The following is a 24,385-nucleotide window of genomic DNA, read 5'->3' on the forward strand; positions in this document are numbered from 1 at the left end:
ATCTGTTCTACTGTGATCTGTAGTTTTTACAAGCAGAGATGAATGGATTTTATTGCAGAGTTTAATGGGTTTAAAAAAATTGCTCATGTGTCTAAAACAGTAACGCAGTACTGTATTATAAAATTGCTTCTGTATGATTTCTGTTTTCATTACTGTGTAAGGTTTTAGGTTAGGGGTAGCAGCACAAAACAATGCAATCAGAGTTTGTACATTGTTTCCTTTAGGACTGATTCTCATTTGAATTGTGGTACTGGAGTTCCAATGCTCCCAAAACACCTGGTGCAGCTAATGAACTAATTAACAAGCCCCTCCTGAGGTCAGCTGTGTGTGAGGAAACATGTCCTAAGAGCAGTTATAGATTTAGTTCTCATTCTGACAGACTGCTGACCTGAACCATGGGATTTTCTTGAGTAATTTGAATACTACTTCTGTGTTCTCTAAAGATGGGCTTACTTCTTTCCTCTGTTCATGGTTCACATGGTTCACACATTATTCACTGTTGTATGTTTGTTAGTCATTTCTTTATTGCTTTTGCTGTGCTCTTGCTTTGTCATGTGACCAGAGAAGGATGGGTTCCCCTTTTAAATCTTGTTTTCTCTCAAGGTTTTTCCTTGCCACTGTTTCCCTGGGCTTGCTTATGACTGGACAATAATTTCTGTAAAACAGCTGTGTGACAATACCCATTGTAAAAAGCGTTTGATGGATACATTTGAATTGAATACTCCAGGATCAAGATGGAAAGAAACAGTATTGGGATGTTTTTGTTAACACTAAATTGTTAACACAATGAAACTGATAGTCCAAACACAGTTACCTAAACCTTTTCATCTGTTACCACAAGGAAAACGTCTGTGAAGATAATACTCTCTTGATGCACACAAATTTCTTGACCTATACAAGTTCCAGTACAGAAGACACTGGTGTTTAATTCACAAACAGCACAAACCAACAGTAAGTAAACTGTGCTGCATTTTGGAAATATACTCTTGGTAAAGAGAACATATTTTTGATGAACTAGAAACCAAAAATCAAGCAAGAACCATAGAAGGCTTGCAGGTGAGAGAAGGTGGTGCAGAAACCAAAGAACTGTTGAAAAGAACTGCAGATTACAGATGAGATACACCCAGTGGTCATCAACCATGTTCCCCAGATAGAAGACGAGTCATGGCCCAGTTCTGGCCCGCATTTAATACTCTCATTTGGCCCACATACTGCCTTGGAATGACTCTTGACAACTCCATCTGAATCTGGGTGCCGGAACGCAGTCACAGCTCGGCCCCTTCGCTGTACAAATATTTCATGTTGTCGGCTGCATGTGGCCCACATGTGACCCAGAGTTCAAGTGCCACTTAAATGTGGCTGCTAAAGCTGCTACAGTGCCTTATGAAGGCCTTAAAGAGTACTACCAAATCTGAACTGCTTTGGTAATCAGGACAATAGTTAGTAGGAGAACAAGTAAATCTTTGAAACATTACTGGATCTTATGCTGTTGTATATTCCAGTGTGGCCAATTTGGGCCAGTGGAAATTAAGAGTGTTTGTAAGCACCAGAACTATTTCACTTTGATGATGGTAGACCATCTTTTCAGGGAGATCAAAAAAACTTAATAATGGACATGGTCCCATACTGACTGACCAGGGTAGAGCGACTCAGAGTAGCTGAATGCATTCATTAGAAGTGGTGTCCGCAAACATTTGGACAGATGTGTTTGTTTGAGAATTTGATTTATGTAAAATGAAGTTATTTTTGTGGCGTTCGGCATTCTTTAGCATATACTAGATGGAGATACCTTTAGGTAAAGTTTTAAAGTTTCAGTTTCAAGTTTCGAAAACAATGAGCTACATTCTCACTGAAATACTTCTTGCAGCCAAAGTTGTCTCTCTTGTCTGTGTGGAGTAGCCTAGAGGTGTGTACAGACACCTTGTTCATCGGAGGCCTATGAAGAAGTTATTAATAGCATGTGGACGGACCTGAGAGAGAGGAAATCAGGTTGCCTGCTGGTAAATATTGCATGATTTCCTCCTGAGCCGCTCAGGAACATGAGCCAGAAAGGTGCTGAGGGAGGAGAAAGAGGAAGGTGAAGGATATAGGCTTTCTTCTGTAAGAGATTTGGTGACTGATTTAGGAGTATGCAGTGTCCGTAAAACTTTCTGATGGTGGCATGTGGTCCTGTGTGGTTCTGGTCATTTCCACTGTTTAAGATATTGCCCCCTTCTGTGAACCAGTGTTTCAGTGTATGCGTGAGCTGCATGTACATAGCGACGACATAACTTTACCTTTCACTTTTCAGTACTGTAAGTCGGTACCAGACATTTTACATTCCATTTGGGCTGTGTGTGTGTGTGTTGGAATGTAGAAGGAAGCTGGCTTCATGTATTTCCTCATTGTTTGAGTTCAAAGCTTTGAAGCACAAAGAATGGCTCTATAAAGGTACGATAAACAAGTAAGGTAATGCTCAGATCAGTGTTTCTGTTGGGGTCATGAACAGTTCTCTCAACAGCCATGCCTGTGTCTATACAGTACCTATGAGTGGACAATATGATTTGTATTGTTGTGAGAAATTACTTAACAATATACTTATAATAATAGCTATTATGTTGTGGATAGTGTCAGTGTGGGGGGGAACAATTTCTTTTTGGTTAGATAGTTATGGATTATTGAGCTTTATATTGAGATATTGCTTTCTCTACTAATAGAAATGTAAGCGTTGTTTCCAACACCTACTATTTGTACAGTTCAGCTGAAAGAGACAGAATTGCAAACATTACATCAGACCCCATTCATTATAGCAGTGCTTGAAATGTCAGGCAAATGAATTTAGTACAGTTTTATTTTGTTTAAACCAGACAAGCTTTACAACCGCAGTAGGTCAAAATTCTGCAATCAAAATTAAGAGCTGGGGGGCCCAAAACCTGTTGACCTGTTGAATCTGACATTTTTAGTTTAGGTTTGGACTACTTTCATATTTTGGTGTTAAAATCAAATGCATATGCAACAGTATGACTCCGTCTGAACTGCCAGATCAAAATTCATGCAACTTTGTCAATTCAACATGACATTCGTCATAATTGTGAGCTGATGAGAAGGGAGAATAGACTACAGCAGGGATCACCTCCTCGTTTTCCAAATAAATTTGCTTTCAGATTTGCATCCAGCCTTTACTGCACATTAACATTAACCATTATGGAAGTAGTTGTTGTTGGCTCTTGATTGTTTACCTCTGGACGAGTGGATCACGTGAAGCGGTGCTCTTTTGCACATGCGTGTCAGTTAATGACCGTGAACTGTTTAGAAGAATGTCAGATGTAGGTCATGTTAAAAAGATCACAAAAAGAATCGGATTTGTTAAGAACATGGGATTTGGGCCACTTCTGCTGAGTGAATGTAGCCATAGAAGACGTTGTGGAGCAGTGGTTTTATATTATATCATTGAAACATTTTTTTTTTGTGAAACTGTGCTTAACAAATGACCTTTTTGAATGTAAATGTGGTAAGTGTTGTTTTGTTGCTGCATTCTGTCTGTCCCAACGTATGAAACCTTAATAATTGTAACAAATAATATGAATATGAAACAAATAATGTAACATGTATTGGCTTTGGGTGAAAATGTCTTCAGGTATTCTGAAATTGTATGTTTGTTGAACCCAAATTTTTTATAGTATCAGAATGCCCTGTGTGCCACTCTTTAAACAGGCCCCAGTAGCCTGTTTGTCTAGTCATTAGGCTATGGCTTTAGTGTTCTTGTCCTATGTAGCCAGGATCCGGATATCAGATTTGTGTTTTTGTGTGCTGACCACCTTCCTGCTTTTTCTGCCAACAGCTCATTGAATAGCATTGATAGAGCACAGAACAAAATCTGGCTGTTTGAATGTTGTGGCATTCAGAGTCTGAGAATTGTAATCAGAAACACTAATACCAAGATATGGGTTGGGTGAATCTGGTAAGTTGGATTTGGGAAAGCACTGCACTGCACTGGCTAATAAGGTTTTAAAGGGTAGAGAACCTTCCGAGCATGCTTTAGCTGAAAGATGCCAAAGAACGATCTGCTGCCCCCTGCTGGAGAGGCAAGCTTCCAAATCATTATCCTTTTATCCTATGAACCCTCTGCCCAATACATCTTCCTGTCGTCTGCCCCTTATCCTTCCTTTTGTACTCCATTCAGTAGCAGTAGTACTAAAGTTGTCCTTCTCTTGTCTTTCTCTGCCAAACAAGTTGGCTTGTGATCAATCCTTACCGTGTCCATCTGGTTCCTCTATGGTAAATTAGCAAGTGATGAACTGAACGCCTTAAACCCTCAGCCAGGAACAGTCAAAACCCTACGAATCCTTTCTGTTCTGTAATTGTCTGTCTCTTTATTATTTTTATTTATTTGTTAAAATATATTTAGTTTCATTTTGTTTTTATTTTACTCTAGGTAAAGCTCTTTTTAAGGCCTTTTTAATGCTAGTCTGTAACATCTAGCAAAGAAATAAACCAAAAAAATCTCACCCTGTCTATATATTTTTTTCTGTGGGTGTCTTGTCTTTCTGGTGCTGTAGGACCGGTGGTGTATGTTCTAGACCTGGCAGATAGACTCATCTCCAAGGCCTGCCCATTTGCTGCAGCTGGAATCATGGTGGGCTCCATCTATTGGACTGCAGTCACATATGGAGCAGTCACTGTTATGCAGGTGGGAGGTGCTGCATCTTGACATGTTCACACTCAAAAGATTAATCTTATTTTTGTATTGGCTGTGAGATTAAATGATTTCCTTCATCTTATTGACCACAGCTATGCAAAGACATACAATGCAGAGGGAAAGACAGTCAATGCAGAGGGAACAAATAAAAGGAAATCATTGCTGAAGAGTAGGAGCTAGTTTACAGCCAGCACTGATGTAGTTACATGTTTCAGACAATATCTAACACACTTTCAGTTTTACCTGATTATATAACAATTATAAAACAATTATCAACATGCTGAAACAGGAATAAAAGATCCAAGCAACCACAGCAGCATTGAATCATGTACCACCTGTCTCACTAATTTATTTTATAATTGTATGTGCACTCTGTGTTGATAATTGCATTATAATTGTTATATAAGTATCAGGTAGGTCAGATATGAGTTCCTGTGCGCTCATTATGCATAGACTAGAATGTCTGGAAATCTTGCAAGTCAGTGATTGTCTGCTCTCTGTGGCAGGTGGTGGGCCATAAGGAGGGTTTGGATGTGATGGAGAGGGCTGACCCTTTGTTTCTACTCATCGGTCTACCCACCATCCCTGTGATGCTGATTCTGGGCAAGATGATTCGCTGGGAGGACTACGTGCTCCGCCTTTGGAGGAAGTACTCCAATAAGCTGCAGATCCTCAACAGCATCTTCCCAGGTCAGCTATGCCAGAGTGCCAGCTATGGGGCACAGTAATGGAGAGGATGATGTGGGGTTGCAATCACAGGATATCTATGTACTGGATTACACACTGGGTACAAAGAATAAGAAATCTCTTTTGATACAAGTTTAAAGTCATTAAAAATTGAATTAATGGTGGTCAGATTATAATATTGTAATAATGCTATAAATACCTTGTCGTTACTTTACAGTGGTGGTGCAGCTGTTTGTTTTTTTGTGTTTTTTTGTGTTTCATGAAGACCAGTCAGTGTTGTAGAAGTAATGACCACATCAATGATGAAATATTTAATATTTTATTATGATAGACAATATAATGCCTACTTCTAATGTATAGATTTACTGTGTTTTTGCACTCTTGATCTGCTGTATGAGGACAGTGTCTTGAGGGTAGTATGACACTGCTGCTGTCGGGCTGTGCTGCTGTTTGGCTGTGTTTCTGGAATAGTCTGTGCTGATGGAGATTTGCAGATATCCCTCTGGGCCATGATCTAGCTATATCTTCTAGCCGCTCTATATATATGCTTCCGTCATATTGCAGTGGAGATCTCTGTGCTCAGTCATTTCACACACTGACACCAGAGACGTAGCTAATAATTTCCTGTCAGTCTGAAACAGCCCAGCTATTTCAGTTGAGCAGGCAGACACCAGCTGTGAGCAAGGCTTGCACATAAGCCCTCTTCGTTAAATGATTGTGTTATTAAGAAATAAATAAATAAAAGTCTATGTACAGGTATTGTAATTTAGGATTTTTTACTTGGATTTCTTCACATGTCCTATTTGAAATGTGTATGAATTAATAGTAATAATAATCCTAATTATTGATATAAATGTGATGTTGACTGATCTGTCCTCCATTTGTAGCTTTCATTTACATTTACGGCATTTAGCAGACGCTCTTATTCAGAGCGACTTACAAAAGTGTTTTTCTATTTACCCAAGAAAAACCTCAGCTAGTTTAATTAGACTAATAGTTCAAAGATACCTTTAAGCTTTAGACATTACTAAGCACAAGTCAATAAGGTGACCATAGCACTCTGCTATTCTGCTATTTGAATCTGATGCGGGCAGCAGCTACAGGAAGCCAGTGAAGAGAACGCAGCAGTGGAGTAACATGACTGAATTTAGGAAAGTCAAATGTATTTAGAGATTTTCTCCACCTCCTCTTTTGCAGGGATTGGTTGTCCAGTGCCCAGAATCCCAGCAGAGGCAAGTCCACTGGCTGACCATGTGTCAGCTACACGCATACTGTGTGGAGCCCTGGTGTTCCCCACCATTGCCACTATTGTGGGCAAGCTCATGTTCAGCAGTGTCAACTCCAACCTGCAAAGGACCATCCTGGTAGGTACACAGTGACCATTTAACACAATAGTTTGGGCAAAATTCAGTTTAACCAATGTTACCTTTACCCCAAACAAGCAGGACAAAGTCAAACATTTTGATTCTTTTCAAACTCTTTCATTTGCATTACGAGCCTAATTTGGCTTTGCAGTTGTTTTACTTGACTTTTTTTTTTTTTAATGCAACAATTGATTTCGATGAAGAAATGGACTAAACTTAGTATGTTAGTTATGCCTGTAAATCCACGTTCTAGTCTATACATGTGCATTTGCAACAACAGGAATGAAATTAATTATTTAGAACTGTCAGTTTGCACCAAATATTAATTACATCCTGATACCGTTAGTCTATGTGAAATCAGGTCACATGCAAACCTGAATTCAGGTTGGAGCAGTTGATTAAGGTGTTTGAGAGCATGTTTGTGAGCGCTTTGTCTTACTAATGACCCAAACAGGAACAACATAATGTACCATTGTTTCCTCCGTGTGCAGGGTGGAATTGCGTTCGTGGCCATTAAGGGCGCGTTTAAGGTGTACTTCAAACAGCAGCAGTACCTCCGCCAGGCCCACCGTAAGATCCTCAACTTCCCTGAGCAGGAGGAGGCCTGAATGGGGCACAGAGTGTGAGTGCATCCCCAATGCAGACTGGGAAATCACCAATACCTCCATGCCACCTGCACCATCTCCTCTGTGTGCTTGTGTGCTGCAGAGTCAAAACCGCTCGCTGCTGCTGCTGGGATCAGCTCTATCCTGGTGACCATGATTTGGATTTTATGGAATATGTATTTGAAGCTAGAGGATTGCACAGTGGGTCAGATATTGCACCACACATCAGTGCACCTTGTGGTTCACAGAGGCTGTTCATTTTTGTCCCTAACCCTAAGAATGTGATTTTTTTTTTTGGGTGAAGATTCAGGCTGATTCTTTCCAGTTGTCCAGTAATCAGAGCTGGGAGACTTATTCTTTTCTGTATTTTTAGGTTGTGGTAGTATTTTAACTGATTGGCATATGTAATTAAGAGTTTTATGTGAATAAATGATTGTTTTATGTTCTCTGACTGAGAAAGGTGGATCAGAAATATCCTTTAAGGAGCATTTGCATAGGTGACAGCCCTTGGCATGGTGCCTGAGTTAAACTAAGGAATCTGCGCTTACTGCTGTAAAACTGTACACTTGGTAAAAGCATTTATACATGTTTACTCCTGTAGTATTTCTTCATTCATACATCTTGCTCAAGATTCTGGACTCAGATTAAGACTAGTCTGAGACTGCTTTGCAATACAGATGAAGAATTTTACACTAAATGTAGTCATTTAGTCTGTGACCGGTATTAATATCTGTCCAGAAGCTCTGTCCCAGTTCTTGAGATGGTATGTGTCCAATGCTGGCAGGCAAATAATGAATATACAGTATATGGCAGTCATAACTATAACCATCAGTGCTGTGGAATCATATTGGTTAATGATAAATTAATTACTAATTGCATTTAATAACACTTGAGCAAAAGCTTTAAAGATGCTTCCAACCATTGGTGATTTATTTTAGTAGTGGATTGTTGGTCTATCTTCACAGAAAGGAAGAATACCCCCTTCCGCCCAAAAAACACTTCTTAATGATTTTAATTGCGCTCTGTAATTTGAGTCAGAGATTTAGAAATAACAGCATAAAGCACTAATATTTCAGGAGCTCTTCTCTGGCATGGTCCCTGAAAAGCACTCAAGAGCAAGAGATTGCTCTCTCCTTGCATCACTATGTAGGAAAATGTTCTGAAATATATAAAAAAAAAACAAAAAAAAAACACCATTACTGGAAGCAGATTCGTGAGATGGATGGACAGTGTTTCTGGGAGCGTTTTAGCACTGTCCCACCCCTCACACTGGTTTCCTGATGCTGTCTACACTGAACAGGAAGCGTCCGGACTCTTGCTCTCCTAGATGCTCCTGAGATTGCTTCTCTTCTTATAACACGGCGAAGGGGGTTGCTAACTGGACATTTGGAGAACAGGCAGCCCTCCTTCACCAGAGGTGTGTGTAATGTGGCTTACAACAGAACACATGGCCTAAGTGGATTATGACGCTGAAAGCTGTGAAAGCAGCGCGACAATGGTGATTATGCCAAATGTGCCGATGGATGCGAGTGGATGGATTCTGGACTAAAATCTTTCCATGTGCTCACTACTAACCTCTGTGCATCTGTGACTGCCACTTTGTACATGATCTGCTCATACCAGAGGAATGCAAGATATAACCATCAGTGTATTACATACATGTTTGAGTTCTTCAGTTTTTTCCTTTCTTTTTTCGTGTATGTAAAGAGAGCATGCCAATAAACAAAAGCCTCCTGTACACAGTGGGGGACAAGTTACATCAGCACTTACTGCTGTTTTGCTGTTTTTTTTTTTTTTACCATTAGAGCACTAAACTCAAACTTAATCCCCAAAGAATGCTGTAATGTAGTATGGATCTTTTTTCACTCACTCGAAAAAGGGTCTAATAACCACCAGACCCTTTACCTAACTCAAATGCCATTAAAATCCAGTAGTTTACTATTTATTCCAATATGTTTGTGACTGAGGTGAATATTATAGGAAAAACTCACATTTCTGAACAGAAACTGTAATGCCAAACACAAGATTGATGTATAAAATGTATGCATTGTATATACAGATGTCTGAATTTACAGTTACAGTTGATTTGTGAATAAATGTATTTTTCCAATGCTCGACTTCGGTCTTATGGACTTCTTCAAAAAATATTTATAAACTTGTCAGGTTGTAGGCATATTTTAATGCATTGGGTCTCTGAGACTCCTCAAGACGCCATTAAGGGGTATTAGTGCCCAGCCGGCAGCAGTGTGGACGTTCTCAGGAGGTAAATAAAAGACTAGAGTTATTTTTATAACACTGTCATTAAAACGCTCCGTTCTACCAGCGGGAGAACCGGTTTTTAAATCGGCACTGAAAAGCATTCAGAACTAAGTCTAAACTAATGCTAATACACATGCTATAGAAACCCTAATCACCCACTGTAAACCGGTTATCAGTACCACTACACACAATGATTTTTCTGAGTTGTGGCTTTTACAGAACATTGCTTTAAAAGGAATGTAGAGACTAGTCAAAAATCCTTCAACAACACGGACCCCAGTGCTGATTTCATACAGTTTAATCATATTAATCATATAATCATAAAGATATTCTCTCACACACCAGTACCATTCAGTAGATGTCAAACACCACCTGGGAAGATGCATTTAGAACTTCAAATGAATCACTTTCCAACAAGTCTTTCAAATGACAGCGGGTGGCAGTCACCCCCTCGTACCAGTTTTCGCTCGATGGCAGAATGCTTGGGGAAAGGAGTTCAGACCTCGCGAGCATCTACCGACAACTTGCAGCTTGTAAATACTGATCAGTTGTATTTAAGAATACAAACATCATGCTTCTCTTTTCAGATTTATCCTCCATCCCAATTCTAACCAAATTCAACCCCTGTGGAAAATGTAGAAACTAGGTGTGCATTTTAAAACACAGTGTTTGTGAGAGTCTACAGGACTGAGGGGACAATGAACCAACACTTGGTTACATCAGACACTGCGATGTATGGAATTCCAGAAGGTTAATCAGTGCCCATCCTCTGACTGCCCACTGCTTCTGGTGAAAGTGGCCAAAGAAACGCACCGACCCCCGAACCTGTTCTAAAGTGACTGGTACACCATAGACGATAAATAAACACATGAAGACGAAGTTGAGATGCCTGAGATTCTACACTATAGAAAAGACCTTAAAATGCTGAACGTGATTACAACACTTCCCACTATTAATAACTGGCTGAGTGTTGTTTACAACTCTGCAGAACCAAGTCAACACCAATAACCTACATAACTGCAAAATGGTATAACCACAAAATGTTGGTGACGGAACACATTTTGTTGCTCTCTAGAAAATGCAGCATTAGAGTCGGAGTAGGCCTGAGAACACCTAGGATATCCAAATAAAGCTGTTCTTTGCTTTAGGAAAAGGGGAAAAAAGAAGAAAAAGCAGTTTGCAGTGGTTTGGCTTGGCAAGACTAATCAAGACCTGAGAGAAGTCACCAGAGGTCATGTGACTATGCTAAAAACACACCATGCAGAAAAGACAAAAATGCGAGCAGGACCTGGTTCATAGTGCTAACAGACTACGTCATTTCCCCAGTGCAGTAAAGACTACGACATGAGCTGCGGGTCCTGTGACATTATTGCTTACATCATCAGGTGCATATTTACAAAAAGACTTCAGTTGTCCAGCAGCACTAGAGGTTTCTAAGGGTCTTCTTTTGATTAATGCAAATGTTTGGAGGAAAATAATATTTACATGAGTTCCCTCTTCTGCAGCCAATCAGCCAAGATATGTAAAAAAAAAACAAACAAAAACAATAAAAAACAAAAACAAGCACAAGTCAAATCAATGAGAGATGCTAGGCTAAGGTTGCTAACAAACACTGGACTTAGACCGTCACCAATCTCATCTCTGTAAATACATTGTCCATCGGGACACACATTGGCCATCTGTGAGCGCAAGTTTGGCATCTATTTGCACAGATCTTGGTGATCGCCCAGGTCCAGTGTTTATTTGCAACATTGGCCTTGCTTCTCCCATCGTACACTAAGAAAGCAAACTTCAGAAGTCAAATTCAACCTGGACGACTGACTGCATTTAGATTATTCACAAAAAAACATTCCTTTAAAACCACAGTAATGGGGAATCATCTTCAGGCCCCCCCCATGTTCAACTTGAGCCCACATAATGATTAAGGGTACGCTGATACGGTTCTTGGTCCGGATCGACCCACGAAATAATACAATACATCTAGTCTGTGGTTCGTTAAGCACAGACATTCACACCAACTGATGTGACATGAATTAAACGGACAGAACCGAAAGCTCTATAAGCAAACAGTCAACTTTCAACAATTGTACATCAATCGAGACCAATTGGTAAAATGGTTAAAAGAACCTTGACATCTACAAGCATCAGAATCGGAGTAATAAATAAACTCTTGATCCACGCTTCTTTATAATCGATTGGTTTAATAATGGTATCAGTCTGACTCTGACTGTAGAAAACATGGACGCTGTGGTTCCCTTTCATTCTATAGAAACAAAGCCCAAACTGTCCGCCATCTAGTTGTCAAATTTGCAAGCAAAGTCTGTGCAGCAGACACCAGAGGTGGAGCTAGACTCGCCTGCTTATTTGGTAGACCCGCCCCCTTCACTGAGCTTACAGTGCAGAAGCAATTCCCAGTTTGTCCAGGAAGTGAGATGTTCCAAAAGTAAATGTGCAGCTTATGTAAGTTTCACTACAATTCAGCTACTCCATACAATGAACAGAAAGGGAGCAATGCTGTTCCTGCAGACTGTCTCTGCCAGCCGAAACAGGCAATCACTCCATTCCTAGGTGTGACCCAGCCTTCTTACGAAACAGGGGAAACTGTTGGAATGAGACAATACAGATGGAGGAGAAAAATTAGATGTTTTGGCATTAATACATGTGGTGCAACCAGCCAGCAGAGGTGCTAGCCAAGTGGTTACTTCACATTGGAGAGAAAAAAAAATTGGACTAATCCTTCCATGTTTTCTACAGGTGTGAATTTAAACCATCAGGTCCCACAGCCTGTAAAAATTAGGCTATGTACAGAGGTCCCGGTGAGTCACATACCTTTATTAGCAGCAGCTCCTGAAAAGAGTTGAAAAGGAAGGGGGAAAAAAAGGAATTAAAACTGAATTGGCGGATTATTCGCAGGTGGAGTGGTCCCACTGGTTAAAATTTTAAAGAGTTTTAAAGAACAAGTTTGACTGGTAGGTGCAAAATATTCACCCTTAAGATTCCAGCGAGCAGCATCTTAAAGAAAAAAAAGAAAGGACGAGCGAGCGAGAGAGCGAAAGAGAGAAATGACTTGGTTTGGAGAGCTCAAAGTTGAAATGCTGCCTTGGTCAACTAGCCAGAATCAAAGCCAGCGAATGACCATTTTAATAAAGTCAATACAACAGACGGTACCGTGGGAAATGATGAAGGATAATTCAGGACTAACAGAATGTGATTGCCATTTGTCAAGACTTTGGAAAAGCAGCAACAAAAGTAACAAAATGAAAATGATATTTAAAAATCATTTATTATAGTTCTCCTTCAACCTCAAATAAAATTATAACCCATAATGGAGCCACCTTGAGTAGGCTTTTTTTTTTTAACCCCCCGCAACATCACTCTTAAGAAAGCAAATAGGATAAAACTGAACTTCAAGCCCGTCTATTCAGTAGCCTAAAACAGCTCCTCCAAAGCAAACCAACACTGAACTCCAGTTCAAATAAAAAAAACAGAGCATCAGATTTTAAAAACCTGATCATTTGATTAAAAGATTCTCTTAAGGCCAAAATTATTGAGTACATAAACTTTGCAGCACAAGCTTTTTCAAACTCAGCGTCATCAAATGATACAGCTTTGGGTGAATGGGCTCAAAACTTCTACATCCTGGCAATTCAATTAAATTTTTTGTTTTTTCCCCCTCTTTCGTCCATAAACCATCAAACAAATCCACTAACGTCATTTTGTCTCCCGAGTGTGTGCAGTTTGAACACAGAATAATAAACTGTAAAACTAACAGCCTGTCTAACAACTCTGATGGCGCTTTCCCTGTTGTTCCTGTAGTGTTGTAAGCCTCACTGCTGAATGTGAGCTGCATCATTTCAAGCATTTCCTGCTGCCTGATGCTGTTCAACAGCTACCATCTTGCTAGATGACAGGAGAAAGCAGAGAAACTACCAGAACATGGGGCAGGGTTTGTGCGGTGAAAAAGCCTGGGCAAGCTAAACTTACAGCCTGGCCTGAGAACAGGCAAAAAGAAAGCTTCTAAAACGTCTACAGCTTCGTTTACTTAATGTGTAAAAGGAATAAATAAATAGAGCACCAGGAACAAAGCTCCTGCTGACAGCCACGTCTTATTCTAATCAAAGCTCTGAAGAGTTCAAACTGCACACAAAGGAAAAACCAACACGAATGACATAAGTGCAAGGGATTCGGCGCACGTATTAAAATAAACGCAACAATTGCCTAAATATGGTGTTCTTTTCACATGTGGAAATAAGATAAATAAAAATCCACCATGTTAGAAATTAAATATTGAAACCTTTCATTGTGACTGAACACTGTTTAAAAAAAAAAAAAAAATCCCTGTGGTCAACATTCAACATCTACATGAAATATTCCTGATCAGGGAAATATGATTTTTTGTATTTTCTAAAAACAGTCTTCACAATGTGTGTTTACTGGTTGTACAATTGACGTCCTAAGTGAAGTGAATTTACGTAGCTCCTCAGTGAGCAATGGTGTAGAGCACTGCCAACATGGTGAATTACCACTGCTATGGCCCTGCTAGATCGCACACACACACACACACACACACACACACACACACACACACACACACACACACACACACACACACACACACACACTACGCCCACAGTCAGAAGACGCTGTTACTGGCTCTGAACTCAGGAGAACTTCAAGCTTTGTGTGTCAGCCAGTCCCCTGATGCCCTGTAGCTGGTGTCGCTCACAGTTTGGCAGCCATGAAGTTGATGTGAGGTTTCGCAAGTGGGAAGAGAGGCAGACTTCTCTTAAATTCAGTCATGTCCTGCACCAGCACCGGCTGCACACGCACACACAGAAAAACAGGGTAAATACAAAGCATATATAAAGAAACAGGTAATACTAGATGCAAATCTAATTTTTAATGAGCATGTTAAATGGCATCCAGATTACCTGAGGCAGGGAAGGAGCAGGAGCCAGATTGACATCATTCTGAGCAGGGAATTCACCCACCACTGGGCCTGGCAGAAAAATAGAACAATGATGATAAATAGTGTGGTATTATTATTATTATTACTAATATTATTATAATTAATATGCTCGTACACCAGAAATGGTAGCTTACAAGCCTACAATAAACAGTCAAACACAATGTGAATACTTATTTCTGATCAACTGGCGTCAGTGGGGAAACGGACAAAAGTACAAAAGTATTGGGACAGCTGCTTATTCAGTTTCCTCCAAAATCAAAAGGTATTAAAAACACTTTTCTTGCTTTTGTTGGAGTAAAGTCTCTGTTCTCCAAGGAAGGCTTTCTACTAGATTGTTCCAGAGAGCACAATTCCACTGCTCTATAGTGCAATGCTGGGGGGAACCTGACTTTACGCAGTGTGTAAATAGGTTAATGTTTATCAGCTAATTTTCCTAGTGTTATGCTATTGGCAATACTTCTCTTCCAATGTCCAACTTCATGTCCAATGGGTGCAACTTAAAATAGCTGAATGCATTCGTTAGAAGGGGTTTTCACAAATATTTGGGCATATAGTGTATGGTGACTGGGGCATGCAGTTTTAACAGAGTTTATTATGGGTGTTAAGGGGAACACTGCATATATATAACATTTGGAGTGAACCACTGCTTCAACATAATACACAACAATTTATTACACCAAACATTCCCTCCATCACACACTCAACCACTGGAGAGTACTTACAGGAGTCCATCTCTCGAGACAGCACATGCACAGACACCTTGTGTCTCTTGGGAGCATCTATAGCCAACAGATCCTACAGCGACAAAAAAGGAAAGAATAGTGAGAACCAGAGAGAGCAGCTGAGACGGGGGAATACATTTTCACCTTATTTCTCTCTTCTGTGTAAATGAAGGAATTATCAGGCAAAAAGAGAGAGGGGGGGGGGGGGGGAGAAAAATGCTTCACCTCTAGGCAAAAACATAATGGGTTTCAGAACGTTTTCTCCCGAGAGACACACGGCAGTGTGAGATAGGAGGTAAGGGGGGTTGCTCTCTTTTCAGTAAAATGGAACCTTTTTTAACATAAGGCTTCAAAACCACAACACCACTACTTTTAAATGTCTAACTAGTCGGTGATAATCCTCATTACAAATAAGTGAAGAACTTGCCCTGTAAAACTGCATGACGTTGTCCTTAGACAATGTCTTCAGGTAGGCGACTTCGACGTTATCTGTAGGTAAAAAGAAAGTTTCCATTTACTTTCACTGCTTTTACAGCACAGATGTCAGAAAAAACACGGGACTTCATTCACCAATATCTCTGTAAAAATGTTCTTACATTTGTTTATGAGGAAGGTTCTAACAAAAGAGTCTACATCAGATTCATGGTGTTTGTAGACTGCAGACCTGTTTACTACTATGCACCTGTAATGATGGATCCCATTGTACTCAAATTAAACAAATCCCAAATAAGAAAATACTGATATCAGAATCTTCATGAAAACTGCAAAAGTGGGTATTAAGAAGTTAGTGAATGAGGCCCAGTCTTCTTATTACAGTGCTTAAAACACTCCACTATTCTAAGCTGTTATGCCAGTCACTGAGCAGTCATGGAGACACACACCAGACAGACGATCAGAGCTCATTGCAATCATTCTGATGCAAAACAGGATTCTAAGCATTTCTTTTTACCCTCAACCAAAGCTGTGTATACTTTATGGAGCATTGGGACACCCACAGGAGCTTTTTATGACATCCTATTGTAAATCCACAGGAATGGATATGAAGTTGGTCCCTCTTTGCAGCTCTAACAGCAGGCTTGGAACTCTGCAGCCATTAAGTCAGCAGAGCAGTGGAGACTTTTACACATGCCCCTCGGCCCTCAGCGACCCCACTAACTTTACGTGGTCTTTCTGAAGTTGCTGAGGTTCCTAAACACTTCCACCTTTCAAAAGTACCACTCACAGCTGATGGTGGAATATGTAGGAGGGAAGAAATTTCACAAACTGACGATGCAGCAATGACATCCTATTACAGGACCACGCTGGAATTCGGTGAGCTCTTTAGAACCACCCATTCTTTTTCAAATGTTTGTGAAGGCAGACTGCATGGCTAGGCTGTCCCCTTTGGTAATAAAGCTGAATAAGACACCTGAATTCAATGATTAAGTGGTGTGTCCCAATACTTTTGCCCATATAGTGTATACATATGTATAAATAAAACCTTTGACAGACAGTTCAGCAATGTCCAGCGACTGTTCCTTACCTCTGTCAAAGTTGTACTGCTGGGATATGATCTCACTCCAGTACTTGGCGCACTCGGCTGCCAGTTTCTTGGGTTTGTCTAGGCGGCGGATTGCCAGAGCCTGAATGTGTTTTTGGAAGGCCTCCTCGCTCATCTCCTCCACACTCTTCTCCATGGTCTTTAGGAAGGCCTCCACTCGAGACTCCAAATAATGAGGGGCCTTTTCTGACTGAATGATGAAACGAAGTCCCTGTACTCCATTAGCCCTGCGAGGGCCACTGAACACAATGTAACCTGCAGGAAGGGAGAGAGTAGGCTATATTACACACATGAAATGCTGCTAAAAGCTACTTTACAGGTCACGTCAGGGTTATGCATGTACACAAAAACTGGAGTACTCCGTAGACTGGCGGTGGAACCAGTATTCAAATAGTAAAATCACTATTTAGGTATTTGAACTGGGGGGTTAATTACACGTGTATTAACACTTACCCCACCATAAACCTTTGAGCATACTGTGGGTAGGCTCATTACAACACTTACCAACTGCATGAGTTTTTCCATACAGTACAGCGATTTGTTTTGCATCACTGTGTTCATTAAACACCCTCCTCATGGGAGGCAATTATTATTCTCAGTTAGCGTTCAACACCTGATTTTGTAAATCAGTGCTTAATGAGGTTAAATCAGGTGAGCTGGTGACAGAATTGAACAAATCCACTTATTAGCTGGAGACGTCCAGGACCTGGAACCAAGCTTTCTTCTTCAAAATAGCTACTTTCTACTACTTTCATCAAAATGAGAAATTCATATTACTCTTCACAGTATTTGTCCATCGGTATCTGCTGTAACGCGAGTACTCTTGCCAAGACAAGTGGTCTTAAATAATGTGCATAGCTGCTTAAAACTTTTCAGCAGTACTGTGGGTACACCATATGTCCAAATGTTGGTGTACACCCTTTCTAAAACAAGCATTCGGCTCCAACAAAAGCAGTGTATTTTATATACACACATATATATATATATCAACAGTTAGCAGTGTGTACAGTACACACTGTACAGTAGGAAAACATTAAAAACAGTAAAATTATAGTACTGTGATTTTACATTTTTTGCTATTGTTTGTACGTGTGCTCGTGCATGTGCATCTTACCCAGCTGTTCTTTGGTGCGCAGTGTATTGAAGCAAGGCTCAGAGATGATCTGGCAGAAGAGCTCCAGCAGCATGTTGTCATGGGTGGTCTGCATGTCTGTCTGGTAGTAGATCTCGATGCCACAGTTATTATGGACCTCATTTCTCTGCTGGTACACATACCAGCCACCTGACAACCACAGAGAACTGGACTTAGACACAGGAGCCATAACACACAAACACACACACACAACAAAACACACAAACACAGAAATGATAGACTTTTGATAAACTTTTGATGTTCTGAATGCATGATTTGAAGTTTCAAGAAAGCCTAAGGCGCAACATTCACTGAAGGATGTGGGATAATAAAAGGTTGTAATGAGCAATTCAGCAGCTGAACTATTTCCAGTCCTGGCAATTGGCAGTTTTCCGACTAGAGTCCAACTGTGCTATACATCGTCTCAAGGGCCCTCAATACATTCAACAGTGTTGCTTTCTGAGCTATAAGCAGCAGCAACAGAGTCTACCCTGGCTTTTAAATCAGACCATTATTCAGCACCAAATTATGTTCAGAAACAGTGCCGAAAATGCAGTGCGACAGCGGAAAGAAGTCCTGTAAGATTTAGCAATAAAGCTAACCCCATTACTGGTTCATATGGAGGCAAACAGCTGCTTACAGGCCATGTTAGCCATACTGTTGCCAGCCAGCCTGGCTGTGTCACTGAGTGCACTTATACACACAATAATATTGTAATTATAAGAAATCTGACCACAAAAGGTGAGCCTTATAATATCGGCGGTTATCTTGGACTGTGAACTGTGCTCAACAGGTAGCCTGACAAACCTCCACTTAGTAGATACTGGCGATGTGGAATTGTTACAGCTGTGTAGCAATAACTCTTTTGTTGTGCGACTATTTTTTGGAGGAAGGAACGAGACGCATTAAAGCTGTGCAGACAACTATTGACCATTTCGGTCCACCTGCATGTTGGAAGCTAAACAGCAAACTGTACCCTAAACTGTATTTATAGCCAAACACTGCCTTTAGAAAGTGCTTTTTTACTACATTAAGAGTGTAGGTAGGCTTACAGCTTAAACAGATGAAGTCTGATTGTGATTTATTTGAAGATTAAAAAGAAACCGATTGTATACCAAACTGCAGTCTGACAACCTCAACCCCACCCCAGAGATTTTATATACAGAGTACTGAATAATCATAATTGACTGGCCAAAGCTTCAGAGCCCAAAGAAGGGTATCAGGGACAGTCTTAAAATAAAAACGTTTGAGCAGTTAGAGGAAAGTATGTGTGGTCCAACAGACCAATGCTCCCCTTGCTGTGTGACCTTTCCCTCCCTTTAGAGTCTGTCCAGCTGCAGAATGTGTTACACAAGCAAGGTTAGAAACTTGGGTGATGTTTCACAGTGGCCACGCTGAGAGGTCATAGGTGGAGTGCAAGAAGAGAGAAGCTCCGTCACTCACCATCCGGAACCTGCACCTCTCTGTAGCGAATCAGCTGGCTGGGGAGGAGGGGCTTGGTGTGAGCATGCTCAATGAGTGTATCCTCCACCATCTGCATCATACTGAGAGCAGACTACAGACAAGGGACAGACAAACAAAAACAATAAATGAACATGTTGAACATGTTGATCATTTAAACATCATGTCAACAAATCAGTATAGGTAAGACCGCGCCATGAAAGTAGCAGGCACACACAAGCACGTTTGCTGACGGAAATCCAGGGGCGAAGAAAATAATTAATCCATCATAACATTGACCGCTGACAAAATTGTGCTTATAAAAATACTAAAATATACAAATATGGGTATACAAGCTTTTGTTCAGATACATGGCACACACGAAGCATAGGGGCACACCTCAATCACAAAGTGATTCAGAGTCATCGTCACAGGTGTATAAAATCAAAATCTGGCCAAGCAGCCTGCCTTTACAGACATGGGTCATTATTAAGAGCTCACTGAATTCCTGAGTAATAGGATGCCAGATAGGAATAAGAAGTTGGTCAAATTTCTTCTTGTCTAGATATTCCACGATCAACTGTGAGTGGTATTATTGAAAAGTGGACACAGCCCCAAAGTGTCAGACCACGTAAAGTGAGCGGGGGCACAGAGTGCTGAGCTCTGCGCCTAGTGCATAAAAGCCTCCAGCGCTCTGCTGACTCAATAACTGCAGAGCACCAAACCTGCTGTTAGAGCTGCAAAGGGGGGCCAACTTCATATTAATGCCTATGGATTTATGTGTCTATGGGAGGTCATAAAACCCCTGTAGGTGTAATGTGTGGATGTCCCAATACTTTTTCCATAGTGTATTTAATTCCTTGAACAAATGTAAGGTAACGTGACATTGTGAATTACTGCCTCTTACATTTTACACAACACTCACCACCTTTAACACAGATTTACAGATGTTTCTGATTCTGAGTCTGAAAAGTGTGTTAGGATTTTGCATGTTATGATTTACACCAGAGTAATTCATTAAGTCACGCTGGGTTGCATGTGTGATGTAGTTTGTGCCATTCTGTTATAACAGTATTTAAATGTGTTCACTGCAGAAAGTCATACTGAGATCATACTGAGAGTAAAAATACAGTAAGAACACAGTTCAATATAACCTTATTAAATTTTTTTTTTACGTTTTTACTGGTCAGTTTGTCATTTTGGTTTAAAATCACACCGAATGTAAGACACACTTCAGGTACAGCTATGAAGAGCGCAATAGGACTTGACATGCTTCTCCGGAGACGCACACACTTTCTTCCAGCAGAGCCCCGATAAGTGATTTCTTCAGCAGATTCAATGGGAGACTGAAAGTTGTTGGATCTACTGACAGCTAGAGGACATAACAGCGTTTCAGCAGGAAGCTCTGCTTTCATTTATTTATACAGATCAGGGGTGAAAGCGTGTCAGCCAGATATCAGGAGACCTTCAATGCCTAGAAAATGCTGTCTCACCCTGCTTCTCACTTACTCTCAACTTCCATCTTCTCTTTCTCGCTCACACACACACACACACACACACACACACACACACACACACACACACACACACACACACACACACACACACACACCTCTGCAAGTCAGTGTTCAAGCACATTTATCCACTTCAAACGAACCTGTTTGGTGATGTTGCCATGCAGCAGGGCTTCAATGTGTAACCGTGACAACAGCTGAGGTATGAAGGCCTTGAGGCGGAGCAGGGTGACATCTGAAATGGATTGCAGACATAAACAGTCAACAACAGAGCTACTCACAGTCATTGTGATGACAGAGCAAACACACACACACACACACACACACACACACATTAATACCAATCAAGAGGCAAACCCATTTATTTCCACACGCCATAATTCTCAAAAGCATGCGCGCGCACCGCGAGAAACGGCCACTCTAAATTCACAAAGCGTCTGACCCAGATTCACAGAGAGACAGTGCTAGCACGGGATGAGCCACCAGGAGAAGGAAAGAGTGCAAGAATAAAGAAAAACTGGGAGTGTAAACGTACGCAGACAGAGCTGTATTAAAAACCTAAAGGCAAAGGAATGAGACAGACATGCTGAGAGAGAGAGAGAGAGAGAGAGAGAGAGAGAGAGAGAGAGATAGAGATAGAGATAGAGATAGAGATAGAGATAGATAGATAGATAGATAGATAACACAAGAGAGATCTGATCCTGACTAAGAGTCAGACAGCAAGAGAACACTTCTAACACAGGAGAGCGATGGATGAAAGGGGAGCAGACAATCCAAACAATAGCTGTTGAACAGGACATCTCAAACCGGTGAAGACAAATCACATATTGAACACCTTGAAACATTCCTGATCTGAAAACTAAGGAATCATAAGACCGTGTCTAAAGACTCTTTGGATGGTGTCCTGCAGGTTGGTCAATGAACAACAATCAAAGTGACCAGGGTCATCAATGCAGAAAATACATTAATACATACATACTATTTTTTATTTAAATATACATAGAAAATATTTATTTTTATACAGGGACAAAAGTATTGGGACACCCGCTCATTCATTGTTTCTTTTCACCTCAAAAGGTGTGTGTATATCACAAAAAAAAACAAAAAACAAAAAACAATAATAATGAATCCTGCTCTACTCTTCAGGAAAGGCTTTATACTAGCTGTGTAGGACTCCTGTCAGAATTCGACAGCATTCAGTAACAAAAGCATTACTGAGGTTATAAATGTTGGATGGTCACCACCTCACCTCATCCTGAAAGTATTAGATGAAACAGCTTTAGAACAGTTTTACTGCTTAATGCTGGGGGGGCTTATCCTAATACAGATAGACTGACTGTCAACATCCAGACCAGGGTCCTTCCCTGATTTCTTCAGGCAGATTTTATTTGGTGTTATTCTGTACACCCCCAATACTTTTACCTTCTATTGTGTGGGTGAATCGTAAATGATGTTACAATAAAACATTACTATTTTTGTAGTAATTTGCTTGCTATATCTCTTGTAATGGTTTGGTTTATGATTAGGAGCGTTTTAGTCTTACTGGCTTAACATTTATTTCAACTGGTCAGCCTTGTCAGTTTACCAGAATGTGAGTGTGTGTGCATAGTTCTTACCATCCAGAGCTTCTTTAAGCTCATCTTTGGTCCAGGCCACCTCAGTCATGAGCAGACGCAGGTAGTACATGGCATGCTGGTGAGGTTGCTCCGCTCGGAAATTATTCAAAGATCTCATATACTGTAATCAGATCACATGATATCCAATCAAACTACATCCTTAAAATAATAACTACTACAAAACACCACCTGGTCATTTGTTCAAATACTAAATGAGTGGTGTGCAGATATTCTGAAATTCCAGATATGCAGGCTTTCAAGTCAGACACATCGTCTTCATCTTACTATAGTTCTGCTCCAAATGAGACCGATCTGAATCAAAACTCTGAGCATTTGTGGGTGTTGATGTGAAACCTAATAGATAAGCCAAAGTGAGTCAAGATAGGACAATACCATGCTGGTACTTCACCCAAACCTACACTCTTAAAAATAAGGGGCTACAAAGCATTCGTTTGAGTGATGCCATAAAAGAACCAAGTCTGCAAAAGAATTGTGTGCTGATCCCATTTGTAAGTTATCTTTACATCAAGCGAACATTCTTTTAAAAGGTTCTTATTTTGAAGCATGTTGTCTAGTCTGCTGTATAAGGCAAAATGAAACTGATGGTGTTGGGCAGGTGGCTAAAGCTTACGTCAATGGAGCCAGCTCAGGGGTGGGTGGAGAGTGTGTGTGTGTGTGTGTGTGTGTGTGTGTGTGTGTGTGTTGCTCACCGCCTCCTTAATGATGTCAAAGCGTTTCTCATCAATCTCAAACGTGGCCATTTTCTCAATGATCTTCTTCAGCAGGATGTGCTGTTTGTCATTATAGCCCTTTACTGAGAGCTGAGGAAGAAAGACAAGAGTCAGTGAGTCAGCAACGAAGTTACAGAGGACAACATAGTGTGTGAGTGTGTGTGTGTGTGTGTCTGAGAGTAACACCGGCAGATCTCAGACGGCCCTGAGGGATGAACACTGCAAGTGCTGATCTAAAACTAGCTGCAACTCCTGACAGCCTCCAACCCTCATTCTGCCACACACACTTTACCAAATCATTTTATTCAGCAAAACGTCAACTTCCCTGAGAGATGCACACACTCCCTCATTCACACAATTATTTCAGAACTGTGGATTGAATGGGCCTTAAACTCCTGAGGGGGAGCAGTTACTTTATTCATGTTCCCTCCAGCAACACATAATGAATATTATGGAATGAAAGGATAGATATAATAATGGCATATGGTGTTCACAACAACTATGAGTGGCACTGAGGGACTGGCAACTGCATTACAGACATCTGGCCACATATAATTTCATATCTTCATTAACATGATCTGCATGTGAATTTCAAAACATGTGTTAAAGTGACAAGTCAATTCAGGGATGCGCTGCAATATCTGGGCACTCAAGGGTCTCTGATAGCAGCTTTCAACTAGCAGTGTGATAACACAATAAACCAGGCCAAGAACAAATATTTTCAGCTAGAAACAGAATTTATTTTCGATGCGCTATTAATGCATACACTATATGTCCAAATGTTTGTGGACACCCCTTCTAATAAATGCATTCAGCTACTTTAAGTTGCACCCCCTGCTGAGACAGATGAGCAAATGCATACATACTACATACCCCTATACAGAAGTACTGCTACTGGGCACCATGCCCAATACCAGGCAGAGGCAAGAGTGGTATAAAGCCCATCTAGCACTGAGCTGTGGAGCAGAGGAACAGCGTTTTCTGGGATGATGGTGTGCCGTCCCAATGCTTTTGGGAGGCGTTAAGGAGTCGTGGATGAGAATTGATGGTGATCATCCAACTTGATCCTAGTCACTGAATTCAATCAAATCCAATCCATTTTTTTAAAAATACCCTTCATTTCAAAAT

General features: G+C 40.6%; 2 protein-coding genes across 6 annotated transcripts in view; one reads left to right on the forward strand and one right to left on the reverse strand.

Moving 5' to 3' along the window:
• Window positions 1–9,451, forward strand: part of marchf5 (membrane-associated ring finger (C3HC4) 5) — a 31,152-nt gene extending 21,701 nt beyond the window's left edge. Inside the window, exons 3-6 of the mRNA XM_072678300.1 lie at window positions 4,539–4,669; window positions 5,185–5,368; window positions 6,563–6,729; window positions 7,221–9,451. Coding sequence (XP_072534401.1) covers window positions 4,539–4,669; window positions 5,185–5,368; window positions 6,563–6,729; window positions 7,221–7,337 — 599 coding nt within the window. The 3' untranslated portion in view covers window positions 7,338–9,451. The remainder of the gene's footprint in view (window positions 1–4,538; window positions 4,670–5,184; window positions 5,369–6,562; window positions 6,730–7,220) is intronic.
• Window positions 9,452–12,857: 3,406 nt separating this feature from the next.
• ide (insulin-degrading enzyme) overlaps window positions 12,858–24,385 on the reverse strand; it is a 31,273-nt gene continuing 19,745 nt past the window's right edge. For all 5 annotated transcript variants that reach the window (XM_072678290.1, XM_072678285.1, XM_072678286.1 and 2 more), the window contains 10 exons: window positions 23,237–23,347; window positions 22,527–22,647; window positions 21,054–21,145; window positions 19,400–19,511; window positions 17,939–18,106; window positions 16,807–17,079; window positions 15,712–15,773; window positions 15,285–15,357; window positions 14,525–14,592; window positions 12,858–14,411 (listed from right to left, as the gene is read on the reverse strand). In XM_072678290.1, coding sequence (XP_072534391.1) covers window positions 14,316–14,411; window positions 14,525–14,592; window positions 15,285–15,357; window positions 15,712–15,773; window positions 16,807–17,079; window positions 17,939–18,106; window positions 19,400–19,511; window positions 21,054–21,145; window positions 22,527–22,647; window positions 23,237–23,347 — 1,176 coding nt within the window. In that variant the 3' untranslated portion in view covers window positions 12,858–14,315. The remainder of the gene's footprint in view (window positions 14,412–14,524; window positions 14,593–15,284; window positions 15,358–15,711; window positions 15,774–16,806; window positions 17,080–17,938; window positions 18,107–19,399; window positions 19,512–21,053; window positions 21,146–22,526; window positions 22,648–23,236; window positions 23,348–24,385) is intronic.

Source organism: Salminus brasiliensis, chromosome 4 (genome assembly GCF_030463535.1).
Source record: "Salminus brasiliensis chromosome 4, fSalBra1.hap2, whole genome shotgun sequence".
NCBI lineage: Eukaryota > Metazoa > Chordata > Actinopteri > Characiformes > Bryconidae > Salminus > Salminus brasiliensis.